The sequence below is a fragment of the Erinaceus europaeus genome, chromosome 21 (assembly GCF_950295315.1).
Source record: "Erinaceus europaeus chromosome 21, mEriEur2.1, whole genome shotgun sequence".
NCBI lineage: Eukaryota > Metazoa > Chordata > Mammalia > Eulipotyphla > Erinaceidae > Erinaceus > Erinaceus europaeus.
In genome coordinates, this window is record NC_080182.1 from 21438282 (window position 1) to 21455800 (window position 17519).

Consider the following 17519-nt stretch of genomic DNA (forward strand, 5'->3'; position numbering starts at 1 on the left):
TGACTTGGAATTTTTGCTGTTAGACCTAGCATGACATTAAAAAAGTATATATACCCATCATGACATTTTTTAAAAATTTATTTATTTTTGAGAACAGGAGAGAGAAGCAAAGCATCACTCTGGAACATGTGTTATCAGGGATCAAACTCAGGATCTCATGTTTAGGGGTTTAACAAAGTATCTACTGCACTACCTCCTAGGCCACAAAACCTTTTTCTAATTAAAAAAATAGCACATATAACTATCACAAATTTTGTTTTTGTGACTTTTTTGCTATCTATATCTCAATGTCATTGTTTCCTGGGCAATCTTATATATTTTGTTTTATGTTTATGAAATGCCAAGAATGAATTCACAAACATCACCAGACTGTCAGGGGCAGAGTCTGCATTACCAAGGAAGAGTGTTTCAAGTCCCAGCTTGCAGTGGAAATCACTAGAAGTTTGCATTCACAGGGAAATTGATCCTCCCTAGTTTCTACTTCTGTTTCAGAATATTTATAAGCAACCCCAAAAGCCAATCAGTAATAAAAAAAGGGATAAATGAATTCTCCAGAGTAGTCAGCAGGAATGACTCAGAACATTCCTGGAGATGGTGGTGACTGTCACACAAAATGTTCATCAAAGGATGGTACGATTTCTTTTGGTACGATAGACTTTCAGAACACAGACATAAGAAATACATACATGACCAGGTTAAGTGCACATGGCGCAAAGCACAAGGACCAGCATAAGAATCCCGATTTGAGTCCCCGGCTCCCCACCTGCAAAGGAGTCGCTTCACAGGCAATGAAGCAGGTCTGCAGGTGTCTATCTTTCTCTCCCCCTCTCTGTCTTCCCCTCCTCTCTCTATTTTTGTCTGTCCCATCTAACAATGACGACATCAGTAACAATAACTACAACAACAATAAAAAGACAACAAGGGCAACAAAAGGGAAAATAAATAAAATTTAAAAAAGAGAAATACATACATGACATATGAAAAATGTTCAAGAAAAACAGGACACACAATGTTCAGGATAGTAGTTCACTGTGGTGGCAAGGGTTCACTGTGGTGGCAAGGGTGAAAGAGGAGGATGAATTTGGAGAGAGAGAGACTTGGGACTCAAGTGCTCATGGTCTGCTTTCTTACCCTGGGTGGTTACATTTTCACAAAAGGTACACGTACATGTGCTTTTCATTTTATTGTTACTTTTTTGGGGGGTGGGGTAGGCAGGGTTATTGCTGGAGCTCTGTGTCTGCAGGACTTCACCAACTCTTATGGCCATTTTTCCCCCTCTACATTTGAAAGACACAGAGAGAGAGAGAGAGAGAGAAGAGAGAAGGCAAAGCACAAACAGTAGAATCACTCCAGGGTTTGTGAAGCTTCCTCCTTGCAGATGTTCCATGTGATTGCCTGGGACTTGAACTTGGGTCCTTGCACATGGTAACATGCGCTTTACTGGATGACTCACCTGCCAACCAGCCTCGACTGATATTCTTAGATAGCACTTTTGCAGCATGGATGGTAACTCTTTTGACTAAGAGATCTTTTTCAAATTGTGCCATTATATGTCTGAACCTAAATTACTTTTAATAAACCGTCTCATGCTTCTTTTATTTGATGGTAGTTTCCCCCTAACTTTTATTTTCTTTTTTAAATTTCTTAATTGGGGAATTAATGTTTTACAGTACCCTCCCTAACTTTTCAAATTCCTTATAGGGCATAGACGAGGGGCCAGAGGGGCTGAAACTCATTTCCGACATCATCCGAGAGAAGATGGGCATTGACATCAGTGTGCTGATGGGAGCCAACATCGCCAGTGAGGTGGCTGCAGAGAAGTTCTGTGAAACCACCATTGGTGAGGGCTGGCTGGGGCTTCGGGAGCCTGGACCTGTGGTAGTTTAGTGTGTGTACTTCCTGCTGCTGGCATTTTGCAGTGGACTCTTCCTGCCACAGTAACATTCTTGAAGTGGATGTTGAGTCAGGTGGAGATTTCGTCGAAGAAGCCATTCTGTGAAGTTGAAGTATTTTTTTAAATACCCTCCAGTCTCAAAAGCCAAGGAGACTGCTTTGAGCCTCTATAATCAAACAATGAGTTTTCTCTTACAGACTCAAAATTCAGGATTGCTAGTTCTAAGAGTCAGGGGGTACTTCCATTGGTGGGCACTCTCGTAAGACTTTTGAAACCTAGCTTTTCTTTACCTTTTGAAGATTTACTGATTTGTGTATCTGTGTATTTTTTTATTTACAGGGAATGAGAGGAGGAAGAGAGGACCAGAGCACCACTGAGCTTTAGCATAAGCCAGGGAACTGAACTTACCATATCTGGGGCCTCAGGCATGCAACTTGATGCTCTAACAAAATGAGCAACCTTGTGGGCCTCTTCTTTACCTTTTTTTCCACCAGCTTTATCTGACCACCCACTGGATTCCAATTAGATCTAAAGATTAATGGGAAATGATCCCCACTTTTTTGGGTGGAGAGATGGAGGCTTAGAGATTAAGGTAGCTCTCCCAAGCACACACTGGTAAAACCGAACCCCAGTAAGGACTTAATTCCCATATATCCTAAAATAAAAAACACTGTTCCACTCCTACACAACATTGGGATTTGTGGTTGTGAAAACTTTTGCTTTTGCTTTTTTTTTTTTTTTTTTTTTTTTGGGGGGGGGGGTACCATAGCACTGCCCAGCTTTATGGTGGTGGTGCAGGGGATTGAATCTGGAACCTTGGAGCCTCCGGCATGAGTCTGTTTGCATAACCATTATGCTGTCCCCCTGTCCAACATTTTTGTTTCTTTTAGAAGGGACTTGGGAATTCTCCAGTGTCCAGGTACCATATTAAAGGACTCATATAAACGTAAGATTGTTATATTTGCAGGTGTCTTATGAAAGTCTGTTTACCATGACAGAACTTGCTTCCATCCTTGTCAAACACACTGCCAATGTGAATCATTACATCTTGGCAGCTTTGTGAAAGGCAGCTCTGAATGTGGTCAAGTTCTCTAATAAGGCTGGGGATGTGGCAAATTGTAGATACTGGTATTTAACATGCCTGCAAGTTAGAGAAAATTCTTTTTTCCCCTCCTTTACTTATTTTATTTATTTATTTATTTATTATTATCTTTATTTATTGGATAGAGACAGCCAGATATCAAGAGGGAAGGGGGTGATAGAGAGGGAGAGAGACAGAGAGATACCTACAGCATTGCTTCACCATTCACAGAGCTTTCCCTCTGCAGGTGGGGACTGGGGCCTCAAACCTGGGTCCTTAAGCATTGTAACATGTGTGCTCAACCAGGTGAACCACCACCTGGCCCTTCCTCCTTTATTTTATTTTATTTTATTTTATTTTATTTTATTTTATTTTATTTTATTTTATTTTCAGTGCTGTCAAGAGAACATAGGGCCTTATGCACTGATGAGCAGTCTCCTAGAGTGATTCACTAACAATCTCATGTGTCTGGGAACTGAAAACCTTTCTTTAAAGGTTTTATTTATTTGAGAAAGGAGAGAGAGAAGGAGAACCATAACATCACTCTGGTACATTTGCTACTGGGGATTGACACTTAGGAGCTCATGCTTGAGAGTCCGGTGCTTTATCCATTCATCATGCTGCCTCCTGGACCACAAAACTTTTCTTCTTTTTTTCTTTTTTGAGAAGTAATATTTTTCAGGAGGAGAGATACCACAAAAATTATAAAAAAAAAAAAAAAGTAAAATGCCCTTATCCTGTTGACATTTAGAAAGGTATTATGGACACAGGTTAAAAACAAACAAACAAAAAAAAACACCAATATGAGAAAGCATAAAAGTCGAATCAGCTTTGTGCTTGCTCATCTACCCCCTCTTCCTGAAGGGAGTCACTGGGAGAAGTTTAATAGCCCAGAAAAAAAAAATAGACACGTGTGTGTGAGTGTGTGTGTGTGTGTGTGTGTGTGTGTGTGTGTGTTATAGGTTTTATTATCTGCATTATAGGTTTTATTCTAGCCATCTGTGGTTTTAAGGTATCCTGTGAAATTATGTAATGGCTCTTTTTTTTTTTTTTTTTGTCAGAAACAGTTACCAAGTTGTACCAGTTGAGTCCTCTTTGCCAATAACCAATTGCCAACCCATTTTACCAGTTGGCTAGAAATGACTGGTTACCACAAGCATGCCAGTTATGACTTTTTTAAAAAAAACTACTGCTAGCACTGTTTGTTGTAGGCTAGCTTCCAGTTGGGTGCTTTTTCTTCTTTTTCCCTTTGTAAAGACACCAGTCCAAAGGAGCTAATCTCCCCTCTGGCTTATGTTGTTTACCCCCATGCATCCATTCCCCTGCTGTGCATGGCATGTGGCTGGCAAGAGTAACTGACTTAAATTAAATGCTGAAAGTAAGATAAAACACAGTGTGACGATTTTCGAAACTGTTTTCTAGAACCAGAATTTAATCAGGAGGAAATACCAGACAAGGGGGTTGGGCGGTGGCACACTGGGTTAAATGTATATAGTAGAAAACGCAACGATCCCTATTCGAGCCCCCCAGGTCACCACCTTCAGGTAGGATGCTTCACAAGCAGTGAAGCAGGTCTGCAGGTGTCTCTCTTTTTTCTCCTTCTCTATCTCCCTCTTCTCTTCAGTTTCTGTCTGTCCTATCCAACAACAACAAAATGGAAAAAAAAGGCCGCCAGGAGCAGTGGATTCATAGTGAAGCCCCTATCCCCAGCAATAATCCTGGAGGCAAAAAAAGAAAAGAAAAGAAATACCGGACAAGAACAAAGTGGCAAGTTACGGAACAACTGACCTGCACCTGGGAAAAAAATGTCAGTCAGTATCATGAAAGATAGTGAATGGGTAAGGGGTGTTTCCAGTTAGAGAAGACTCTAGAGGCAGGACCCTAATGTGAAGCTTGGAATCTGGCATCTTAGGGTGTGGGAGATAAAGTTACCTTGCAAGACAACATTGGTGAGACCTGACTATGAATTGTTGCTTAGGAACTCTGTCACCATTTGATCATTTGAACTGTGGTCACCTCCATTTCCCTTCTTGACGACAATAGCAGCCAATTAATTTTTAATCATGTTAGGTTCAGGAATCTAAGCTCAACTGAGTCTTCTGTAGAATTAAAAATGCCATTGTTTTCAGAACGTTGTAAAAAATAACCAGCCTGGTGAGCTATGGTGCCCCCTAGTGGTAAGAGTTCCCTTCATTGTTTGAACTGACTTCACAGTCTCTAAGACTTCTTGAATACTGTCATCCACAAAGCTTTTTCAAAGCCGATTGTGTATCAGCTATAGTGCTAAATGTCATGAATGCCTAAGCTCCTTGTGGAACTTCTAAGTATACAAACAAAAACTATGGAATCATAGACTGAAATGAGACTTTGAAGGAGTCTTACTGAATAGTAACCTTCAAAACTGGTTTGCAAGAGAAGGGTGATCTTTTTTTTTAAAAAAATTTTATTATCTTTATTTGTTTGATAGCAACAACCAGATATCAAGAAGGAAGAGATAGTGAGGAAGAAAGACTGAGAGACATCAGTAGACCTGCTTCACCACTTGTGAAGCTTTCCCCCTGCAGGTGGGGACCAGGGGCTTGAACCCCAGTCCTTAGGCAATGTAACATGTAACACATGCGCTCAACCTGGTGCACCACTGCCCCAGCCCTGAGAAGGGTGATCTTTCTTTTTCTTTTTTAATTTTATTTATTTATTCCCTTTTGTTGCCCTTGATGTTTTATTGTTGTAGTTATTATTGTTATTGTCGTTGTTGGATAGGACAGAAAGAAATGGAGGGAGGAGGGGAAGACAGAGGGAGAGAGAAAGACACCTGCAGACCTGCTTCAGTGCTTGTGAAGCGACTCCCCTGCAGGTGAGGAGCCAGGAGCTCAGATACTTATGCCAGTCCTTGTGCTTTGCACCACATGCGCTTAACCCGCTGAACTATACCCCCCAACTCGCGAGAAGGGTGATCTTTCTTTTTTTTTTTTTAAATTTATTTCTTTATTGGGGAATTAATGTTTTACATTCAACAGTAAATACAATAGTTTGTACATGCATAACATTCCCCAGTTTCCCATTTAACAATACAACCCCCACTATGTCATTTAGAAGGGTGATCTTTCTGTCCCTCTTTCCTCTTTCCTACTCTCTCTCTCTCTCTCTCTCTCTCCCTCCCTCCCTCCCCCCCCCCTCTGTTGTGTGGGGAATTGAACCTGGAACTTTGGATCTTCGGGCATGAGAGTCTCTGCATAACCATTTTTTAATTAAGTTTTTTTTAATTTATTTCCTTTTGTTGCCTTTGTTGCTTTATTGTTGTAATTATTATTGTTGTCTGTCTTCGTTGTTGGATAGGACAGATAGACATGGAGAGAGGAGGGGAAGACAGAGAGGAGGAGAGAAAGATAGACACCTGCAGAATTACATCACCACTTGTGAAGCGACTCCCCTGCAGATGGGGAGCCGGGGCTCGAACCGGGATCCTTCCGCCGGTCCTTGTGCTTTGCGCCATGTGCGCTTAAGCCACTGAGCTACCGCCAGACTCCCTCTGCATAACCATTATGCTATCTATCCCTGCCCTCCTTTTCTTTTCTTTTCTTTTCTTTTCTTTTCTTTTCTTTTCTTTTCTTTTCTTTTTTCTTTTCCATTCCCTTCCCATCCCTTCTTTCCTCTCCTCTCCTCTCCTTTCCACCAGGTTTATTGCCTGCACAGATAATACATCACTCTCCCAGCAATTATTCCCCCCCCCTTTTTTTTTTACTCCTTGATTTGACAGGACAGAGAAATTGTGAGGGGAGAGGGAGATAGGGAGTAAGACAGAGAGACACCTGCAGTACTTGCTTCACCACTCGAGAAGGTTCTCCACTGCAGGTGGGAAGTGGAGCTTGAACCCAGGTCCTTGTGCATGGTAACATATTCACTTAATCAGGTGCACCTGCCATCTGGCCCACAGTTTTGTGTTTCATCTGAATTTGAAGCAGCCCTTCCACATCACTGGTGGCCAAGCTCTCTGTTTGTCACACCACTGCCTGTGACTAGGAATAATGTTATGGCCACCAGGGTTATTGTTACCTCTGTGACTCTATCTGGTGAGGTAAAGAGTGATGGCAGGGATGTGAAATGACAAGGTGGGGGCTTAGAGAAGGACAGCTTCCATGGTAGAGCACATAATCCTTGTGTGAAGAGAAGACTTCGGGTTTGCACTCAAGCACCACAGGAGCATCATACAAAGAAGATATTTCACAAGTAGTGAAGCTAGATAGTGGCGTCTCTTCCCCCTTGGTCTTACACCCTCTATCAGGAAAACAGAAAGAAAAACAGCATCTGGGTACCATTACACAAGTCTCAGTAAACCCCAGCAAAGCCTTGGCATGAAGGAAGGAAGAGTAAATAATTGTTAAAGAAAACACCCATTCTTGTACTCCTGGCAACCTCAGCTCTGTGGCTCACATCAAGGAAGGGTTGGTTTAACCTGTTCCTTCGCTTTAAAACTACAATTTTTAGATATCAAACAATAGAGAGATAGATAAAATATAATACCTACTGTAAAATACTAAATATTTTTCCTTTTTTTTGTTTTTGTTTTTTTTACCAGTGCACTACTCAGCTCTGGCTTGTGGTAGTGTGGGGGATTGAACCTGGGACTTTGGAGCCTCTTATGTTTTCATAACCATTATGCTATCTACCCCCCCCCCCAAACATTTTTTCTTAAAAAAAAATGGTCTATCGATTGGCATGAAGAAGAGAATTAATGCATCACGGGGCCAGGTGGTGCACTATGCTACAGTGCACAAGGACCCAGGTTCAAGCCTCTGGTCCCCACCTGCAAAGGAAAAGCTTTGCAAGTGGTGAAGCAGGACTGCATGTCTCTCTTTCTCTCTATCTCCCCCTTCCCTCTCAACTACTATCTGTCTGTATCCAATAAATAAATAAAGATAATTTTTTAAAAGATTAAAAAAGAAAAAGAGAGAACTAGAGCATCACTATGGCACATGTGATGTTGGAGATCGAATCCAGGACCTCATGTTTTTAAGTCCAGCAAGTCAGTCTACTGAACCACCTCCCAGGCTGCTAAACAGACATTATAAATGATGTAGAATGCATGTCACTGAAAATTATTTGTGTCATAAAGTGAGAAAGCAGACTATAAAAATCACATACCTTTTTCTGCCTCCAGACTTATCACTGGGGCTCGGTGGCTGCACTATGAATCCACTGCTCCTGGAGGCCATTTTTTTTCCATTTTGTTGCCCTTATTGTTATTGTTGATGTCAATGTTGTTGGATAGGACAGAAAGGAATTGAGAGATATGGGGAAGACAGAGAAGGAGAGAGGAAGATAGGCACCTGCAGACCTGCTTCACCGCTTGTAAAGTGACTCCCTGTAGGTGGGAAGCCGGGGCGGGTGTCGAAATGGGATCCATATGCTGGACCTTGTGCTTTGTACTATGTGCACTTAATTCGCTGCACTACCACCTAGCCCCCAAATCATACATGATTATCTGTGATGGGATCATGGAATATTTAAAAATTTTCTATTTTCTGTGAATTTTCGTTTTTTCTGTAGTGGATGTTATTTTTGTAATAAGAATCACCTTCAGTTGTTGTGAGATATGAGAATTAAGACTGGAGATGCTTATTAATTTTCTCTCCTCTAACCTTTCAACAGGCAGCAAAGTGATGGAGAATGGCCTTCTCTTCAAGGAGCTTCTACAGACTCCAAATTTCCGAATCACCGTGGTTGATGATGCCGACACTGTTGAACTTTGTGGTGCTCTGAAGGTAAAGTCAGCCTCATTCTTTCTGCTTCAGCAGAGGAGTTAATCAAGCAGGCTGCTGTTAGCATTATTTAATCTAATCCTGGAGAATAAGCTCTGTGTTCTCTGGAATTACTGCAGGGAAGAATAGTGAATTGAGAGCTTTGTTTCTCACTTCCTGCTTTGCTGCAGACTTTCCTGGGTGGTTTGAGTTCCTCTCTCTTTCCTGGTTTGCTCTTCTTTGTAAAAGTGGAGAGAATCATGGTGTTCTGCTCTTTGAAAAATGGGTAGCACTAATGTTTAGAAAATATCATGAGTAGCAAGATTAAGGTTCCCACGGGGGCAAAGTATCCTATTCACTCTTCCACATATCTGGAACAGAAAAAAAGAACTTATTTCCTCTATATTATGCCACTCTGCTTATTTCCTCTATATTATGCCACTCTGCTTGGTTGGTGGTGATTGTTGATGAAACAGAAAATAGTCTGCTATAGACAGGCTTTGCTAAAAAATAGTTCTATCTGTACCCATTAGGAAAAAGTAATATTAAAGAAGCAACTTCTGTTGGTTTAGAAAGAGAAAAGGATGTTTGTGCACTTGGGCATCTTACTTGTTCACCTCTGCATTTTTAAAAAGTTTTCTCAGCCCTTCGATTCACATCATGTCTTTTTTTTTAGCAATTTACAAAATTGCAAAATAACAGGGGGTACAATTCCACACTGTTCATCTCTGCCTTTTATGTATATTTATTTATTTTAAAGGTCTATTAATCAGTGACAGAGAGAACCAGAGCATCACTCTAGCACACACGAGACCAGGAATTAAACTCAGAACCTCGTGCTTACAACTCTAACACTGTATCCACTGCTTCACCTCCTGAGTTACTGTGTGCACTTATTTATTCAAGATTATTTTACTTATTCATATGACAAAAAGAATTTCACAGGAAATAAAAGGAAAGGCAAACAGCACTTCTTTGGTACCTGTAGTGCCAGGTATCAAACTAGGAACCTCAGGCAGGCAAATCTGATGCAGACTCTTCAGACACCACCTCTGCTTTGAAAGTCTTGATACTTCAGCTTGGCTTGAACTGGTGCAGTGGCTAGAGCATTGGTCTTGAAAGCATGAGGTCCTAAGTTTGATTCTCAGCGTTGCTTGTGCTAGAGGGATGCTCTGGTTCTGTCTCGTGTTAATATACACATAGACAAACAAATGAATAAATAAGTAAATAAATAATACTTTAAAAGAAAAGAAAAAAAAGCCTTGGTGTTGGTCTTTATTGATTCTAACTCCAGAAACAGCTTCCTGGGAATGGGGCTTTGATTTCTGGTCCTTCCTTGAAAGCAGAACTGCTTTAGTGGTGCTTTCTAGCAGTGAGGGGAAAACTCTCCCTAGGAATACCCCCATTGAGTCTTTCTGAGTAGCAAAAGTTGCTTTTCACAAATTGGAATACCTAGGGTGGAAATTTGACCATCTGGTAGTCTCTCTCCTTTGTCAGGTCAGAATTGCAAAAATCAAAAGTAATGGTCTGGGGTCCGGGTGGTGGCACACCTGGTAGAGTGCACGTTAAAATGCGCAAGGACCTCGGTTCAAGCCTCCAGTCCCCACCTGCTGGGGGAAAGCTTCACAAGTGGTGAAGCAGTGATGCAGGTGTCTCTCTGTTTCTCACCCTCTCTGTCCTTTCCTTCCCTCTCGATTTCTGACTGCCTCTATCCAATCAATAAAGATAATAATAATAAAAAAAAGTAGTGGTCTGAGTTGCCTGAGTTGCTCATTGGGCCCATGAACCTGAGGTTCTGAGTTCAGTCCCTGTTACGACATATGCTAGAGTGATGCTCTGGTTTTCTCTCTCTTTCTCTCTCTCTCTCTTTTTCTCTTTCTCTCCCCCCCATCTCCCTCTCATAAATAAATAAATGAAAAATAAATTAAAATTTGGATGCTAGGAGACCCAAGTCCAAATGATGTGGTTCTTTCTCTGATTTGTGCTTTTTTTCTTTCCCTCTAGGGTTATCTCTGGAGTGTAGTGCCAGCACTACAAAGCCACTGCTCTTGGTGACATTTTTTTCTGTTTTATTAGATAGAACAGAAAGAAATCGAGATGGGAGGGGAAGATAGGGAGAAAAAAGATAGACACTTGCAGACCTGCTTCACTGCTCGTGAAATGATCTCCCTGCAGGTGGGGAGCAGGGGCTCAAACCTGGATCCTTGTACTTCATATTATATGTGCTTAACCAGGTGCACCACTGCCTGGCCTGTATGTCCTTTTTAAATTGGAACTTAAAGTCACATCTAGAATAAATATAACGTGTGTGAGAGTTTGTCATCCCTACACAGTGAGAATTTAAAAACCTAAAGCCAGGTGGAGCCTTGGTCTCTGGAGCAGTGCACATTCCTGCTTCTTTGGGCTCATGTGGGGCATTCATCCAACTGCCTGCACGTTCTGTTTGTTACACATTGAAGATGCTGGCTTGGGCTGCTTTGCTTATTTTCACTGGTTGAGATTTTTATGTGTTTTTAATAGTCCTTCATTAAACTAATGACCACTTGACAGCAGGGGTACCATGAATTCCTAATTGCCCAGCAATGCTCCACTCTGCTCAAAGCCCTTTTTTTTTTTTTTTTTTTTTTGTAGTGGTGGATGGAGAAGCTGGTGATCCTGCCCAGAACAAAGGCCACTAGGGGAGAAAAAGATTCTAGATGAAGGGCTCTGGAAAGGCTTCTGCTAATGGGACCCCATGCTGGTCTGTGTCTGAACTTAGAATAGCTGTTCCTTTTTGGTGGCAGGAAGCCTGTAAGTGGACTTGTGCCTGCTGTCATCGCAGAAAGTGCTTTGTGGGTGACAGGGCCAGGTGGGGACCAATTACATGTATCATCTTTCTCCTGGCTGTCCTTTGAAACAGGATCAATCGTCAGCATTCCTGGCAGTATTCTACACAGCAGGGTACAGGAAAAAGAAAGGGAGGAAGGAAGGAAAGGAGCCAGGTTCTGGTACACTCAGTTGAGCACATCTTACCCTGAAGAAGGACCTGGGTTCAAGGCTCGGGTCCCCACCTACAGGGGAGAAGCTTCATGAGTGGTGAAGCAGTGCTGTAGATGTCTCTCATTCTTTCCCTCTCTCTGCCTCCCTCTTCTATCTCAGTTTCTCTCTGTCTCTAGTCACTAAATAAATAAAATATTTTAAAAGGAAAAGGAAAAAAGGACAAAGGCCACATGGCACCTGTCATTTAGGGCAGACTCTTCATCTCAATGGTCAACATTTAGTTGTGTAACAGTGTATAGCTACATGGGAGACTGGAAATAGTTGCTTCTTGTTTTGTTTTTGTCTTTCCAAGACTCAGGGCACTGATACTGTGGAATAAGATGAAAACAGATGAGGGTAATCCCATGTCTTGTATCACAGATCCTGCCATTTCTTTGTGCAGCTGTGAGGTTAAATATCCTTATTTGCTGAGTATGTAGCTCAAACCTCTCCAGGGTTTTGCTGTAATAAAATACACTGTATGGTTAAGCATATGTATTACCAAGCAGAAGGACCCAGGTTCAAAACCCTGCTCCCCACTTGCAGAGGAAATGCTTCACAAGTAGTGAAGCTGTGCTATGGGTGTCTGTCTTTCTCTCCCCTTCTATCTCCCCCTTCCTCGTTCAATTTCTCTCTGTCCTATCTAAAAAATATAAAAATAAAAATAAAGCACGCTGTGATCCACAGTCTTAGGCTTTATTCCTAGCCAGGGCCACTGCTATATGCCACCAGCTATTTGTGACTATTCATGTTTACACTGGAATTAATTAAAAACCTGAAAAGAAAATTTCAGTGTCTCACATCCTTGCACTTTGTGCCACGTGAACTTAACCCACTGTGCTACCACCCAACCCCCTGAAAATTTCAGTTTCTTTTTTTTTTAATTTATTTCTTTATTGGGGAATTAATGTTTTACATTCAAGAAAGTTTCAGTTTCTAACTCACAGCAGTACCATTTCAAAAAGGAATCAGTTATTTTTTTAATTATTATTATCTTTACTTATTGAATAGAAACAGCCAGGACTTGAGAGTGACCGGAGGACATAGAGATGCCTCTGCTTCTGGACACTGCTTCACCACTCATGAAGCTTTCCCCTTGCAGGTGGGAACTAGGGGCTTAAACCCTGGTCTTTGCACATTGTAACATATGTGCTCAACAAGGTGTGCCACCACCCGGCTTCAGGACTCAATTCTTTTTTGGGGGGGGCTAAGCAATACGTTTTTAATTATTCTTAGAAGCCATAGAAGGGTCACACAATTCACTCAACACACAGTCAACCCGATAATGGCTGTTCACAGGTAAGGGTCACGACGTGGTCACCATCCGCTGGGTTGCCGGACTGGAGGTCCTTCGTCCACTGGCGCAACCATATGAGCGAGGAGGACTCAATTCTTTAGTGAGCTTCAGTGGTTAGTAGCTACTCTTTTGGATCATCAAATATTAGACATGATATTATAGTGGAGGCAGCTTTTTATCAGGGTGCCCTGCTAAGTAGGTCAAGGATGGACTTGACCTCAGCCCTCTTAGACATCTTAGCCAGGCTGCCCGATACAGGACAGCCTGCAAGCCATCAGAGCTCACTTGCTGTGATGCAGACAGTGTCCACTTAGGTCAAATCCACTGAGAACTGGTCTCTGGAAGAGTTGCATGGAGAGTTGGGTTAAAAGAAAATGGTGGGGGCCAGGCAGTGGATCCCATAGTATTGTGTGCAAGGATCTGGGTTTGAATTGAGCCCTTTATGAGCAGTGAAACATTCTGCAGGTGTCTAACTTCCTCTCTCCCATTCTCCCCCTCCCCCAATTTCTCTTTTTCCTATCCAATAAAATTGGGGGGGGGGGGGTAAAAATGGCCACTGGGAGCAGTGGATTTGTAGTGGTGTCACTGAGCCCCAGCAATAAACTTGGTGGCAATAAAAGAGAGATGGAGGAAGGAAGGAAAGAAGGGAAATTAGTGACTGCACAAGGATCCAACTTCAAGCCCTTGGTACACACCTTCGAGGGTGGGGTTTACAGCGTGGTGGAGCGATGCTGCAGTTGTCTCTCTTTCTCCCTCTCTACCTCCCCATTCCTGTGTCTCTCACGTAAAAGATTTTTTTTAATAGTTAGAGACCACAGCATAACCTTCTTTTTTTTTTTTTTTTGGTGAGAATAAAGAAAAATGACTACCATAAGCCAGAGTTAAGGAGTACTCTGGTTAAAAATAACAATAATGAAATGAAGGCGGGGGAGAGAATATAATGGTTATGCAGCCAGAACTCAGCACGATGCTCTGGTCTCTGTCTTTTTCTCTGTACCTCTCTTTCATTAAAATGAAATAAATAAAATATTTTTGGGCAGAGGTAGATAGCATAGTGGTTATGTGAAGAGACTGTCATGCCTGAGGCTCCAAAGTTCCAAGTTCCCCCGCACCACCATAAGCCAGAGCAGTGCTCTGGTGTTTCTCTCTCTGAATCTCTCTCAAATATAAATAAAATACTTTCTAAAATCTTTAATATATTTTTTAAAATAATGAAATGAAAGAAAATGACGAAACTTGGGCTTCAGTGGGGCCATTTTTCCTAGATGGTGAGAGTTTTTTGCAAAATGTTTAGTTGTGTGTGTGTGTGTGTGTGTGTGTATCATGGCTATTCTCTTGTATATTCATGTGGAAGGACAAGAGTGGTAAGAGTGGAGCCCTGCACAACCCGCCTGATTCAGAATAGCAGCAATGGCCCTGCAGGGTGTGATGGCCTCTGAGTATGGCCGTTCCCAGGAAATGGGGCAGGGCTTCAGCTTGTCTGTCATCCGGAAATTACGGTATTTTTAGCCCCAGAATAGTTTAGAGCAGATTTAAATGCACAGTGGGTAATGATAACTTTCACAGCTGAGCAATCTCGGAGGACATCTGCTCGGATGCTATTGAAACACATTCTGAGGGGCTCCGTGTGTTTGTTCTCCTTTGACAAGGATAAGTGGTGGAGGGGAGAGAGTAAGGATTTCCAGATCCATCATAAGGTGATTAAATGGGGTTAGGGGCTGAACTCCTCTAAAAAGGAGGCGCTTACCCTACATTCATCTCCTGCTACCTGCCTGCCCTGCAGAGAAGGGATCACAGAGGGGCAAACAGTGATGGAAGCCATCAGACTGTGGGTACCCTCATTCCCTCCTCTCATGCAAAACAAGAAACGCTGCTTTGAAGCTCAGGGTTCATGCCTACAGATTCTGTTTGGAAGCTTCCAGTGACCAAGAGTTCATTCCTATCGACACCTATGTCGTCTAAATGAGCAAATCTGTTTCTCAGACTGAGCCTGGTTACATCAATGCAATTTGATGCATTTTCTCAGGAACTGTTTATCGGCCAGAGAAGGCGTTTTTCTCCCCCAACACATTCCATTTTTCATCTCCGCCCTCATAATTTAAAGACCTAATGTCTTAAGGCATTCTCTGTCATTAGTAAGACTTAATTTTTTTTTTTTAGGAAAAAAATTGCCTGGGTTATATTTTAATGTATTTCTCAAATGTTACCAACTAGCTTCATGCTTCAAGATCTTTCAAGGCACAGGGGCAAGGCAGTGGTGCACCTAGTTAATCACACACACTACAGTGTACCAGGACCTGGGTTCAAGCCCCTAGTCCCCACCTGTAGGGGGAGAGCTTCACAAATGGTGAAGCAGAGCTGCAGGTATCTCTCTTTCTCCTCCATCTCCCCTCTCAATTTCTTTCTTTGTCCAAAAAAAAAAAAAAAAAATTCTTAAGCCAAAAATCCATATGTAATCAATAGGTGTTGTGGAAAGGAAATGCTAGTATGTTTAGACCGAGTCAGAATACTTACATTTTATTTCACAGTGAGTGTTATTCTTGATGAAGAAGTTGGTAAAGTCAAAAGGCCAGGTTGCCCTGGGTTGGGTGTGCCACTAAAGTTCCAAATTGATGCCCCTTGTCCCATGCTACCACATAGGCATTACTCATCAGACATGGTTGATTGGTTCTACATATGACTTGTAGCCCAACTCAGATGCCACCTCCTCCATGCAGCCTTCCTTGCTGTATATCCCACCACTTGTCACCGTCTCTGCTCTCTCTTCCTTCTGTCTCATGATGTGCTTCATTGTCTCTTTTCCTCTGCTGCAATATTAAGTCCTTGAGAACTAACTCTGTGTCTGATTCTACCTTTGCATCTCTCCTTCAGGGGCTTCCTACCTCTCCAAGGCATTGTCCTGTCCTTCCAGGACCCCTTGTAGGATCTCCCACACTGTAAGCTCAGTATGTAGGTTGAGATGAAGTCAGATTTCTCAGCACCTCTATGGAATGCCACTTTCTTCCATGCACTATAATTATTTGTGCACAACATTTATTTTTGCTAGGCCAGGGGCCAACCAGCCTTTTTCTGTAAGGGCCAGATAGGCTGTGTTGTGGCTTCGTGGGGCTACTTGATCCCTGGCAATGACTGTGCTCTACACACAGCACAAAGGCAGTCAGAGACAGTATATAACTGACAGTAAGCATGTGCCCACGTGTGGTGCAGCGTTGTTTACAAAATCATGGCAGTTGGCCTTAGTTTGAGACGATCAAGTTCTGAAGAGGCAAGTCTGTTTGTGAGGGCATGCTGTGCATAGAACAAGGGCCCCAAACACACTCATCTTAGGGATTCCTAAATAAAACAAGCTTCTGAATATACTGTAGCCCCGGTGACCAGCAGCAGTTCCACTCGTGGGTATGTACCCAGTGAAGTGCCTGCACACGGCCACCACAACAGGCACCAGGGCATCCGAAGCCGTTGGGTCTGTAATGACTTCACCACTACCCAGGAGAAGAATGGAGATGTACACTGCACTACAGCCACACACGTGCAGTAATATGCAGAAATTGAACTAAATGTGTTGTCTGCAAAGTGAGCACTAAATATCACATATGTGATGCCAAACTGAGAAGCAAGGCACAAATTAATAGATAATGTTATAGTGCACAGAGACCTGGGCTTAATTAAGCCCTTGATCCCCATATGCAGGAGGGAGTTTTCATGAGTGGTGAAGCAGTACTGCAGGTGTCTCTCTTTCTCTCCCTATCTCCCCCATCCCTCCTGATTTCTGTCTGTATCCAATAAAAATAAGTAAAAAAAAAAAGAAGAGGAAGAAAGAAAGAAAGGAAAAGATAATGTATTTTTTTGTTGTTGACATCCAGTATAAAGAGGGGTAAAGTGAATCTGTGCTGTTGGGAGCTAAGAGAATACCTGTCCTTTGGAGGCCAGGGAGCACAAGGAACTGGAAGGGGGGCTGAAAGGACTTTCTGAGAACTGATTAGTTTTTTGAGCAGGCACTGGTTTTGTGGGCGTGTTTAGTTGGCAAATATCCATGAGGTTATGTGCTTAGGATTTGTGCTCTTTCCTGATTTATTGTTATAGATGAACAAAACATTGATTACAAAAAAAATACAGGATTGTGAAACAACCAATAAAGCACACAAGTTGTCATGTGCAAGGACCTGGGTTCAAGCCCTAGCTCCCCACCTGCAGGGAACTTCACAAGCAGCGGAAGAGGCTGCAGGTCTCCCTCCTGCCCATCCCCCCCATTTCTCTTTGTCTCTATCATAATAAATTTTTTTAATTTAATAGAAAGGCAAAATAATCTCTTAAGACCAGTATTTAACAGCATCTAGTCAGAGGAGGCTTGTGAATATAGTGACTGTTGTCATTGCCTCGCTGATGCTCAGCCTCTGTCTCCTGCTGGCTTTGGATCTGGGCTCTTTGACCCTTAAATAGAAACGTAGAATCAACAGGGTGTACGAGCTGAACCCAGGGTTGTGTGTGAGC

The 17519-nt window shown here is 42.3% G+C and overlaps 1 protein-coding gene across 2 annotated transcripts in view; it reads left to right on the forward strand.

The window, feature by feature from the left end:
* Window positions 1–17519, forward strand: part of GPD1L (glycerol-3-phosphate dehydrogenase 1 like) — a 76202-nt gene that overhangs the window by 37185 nt on the left and 21498 nt on the right. For both annotated transcript variants that reach the window (XM_007524047.3, XM_060180488.1), the window contains exons 4-5: window positions 1702–1840; window positions 8625–8737. In XM_007524047.3, the coding sequence (XP_007524109.1) occupies window positions 1702–1840; window positions 8625–8737 (252 nt within the window). The remainder of the gene's footprint in view (window positions 1–1701; window positions 1841–8624; window positions 8738–17519) is intronic.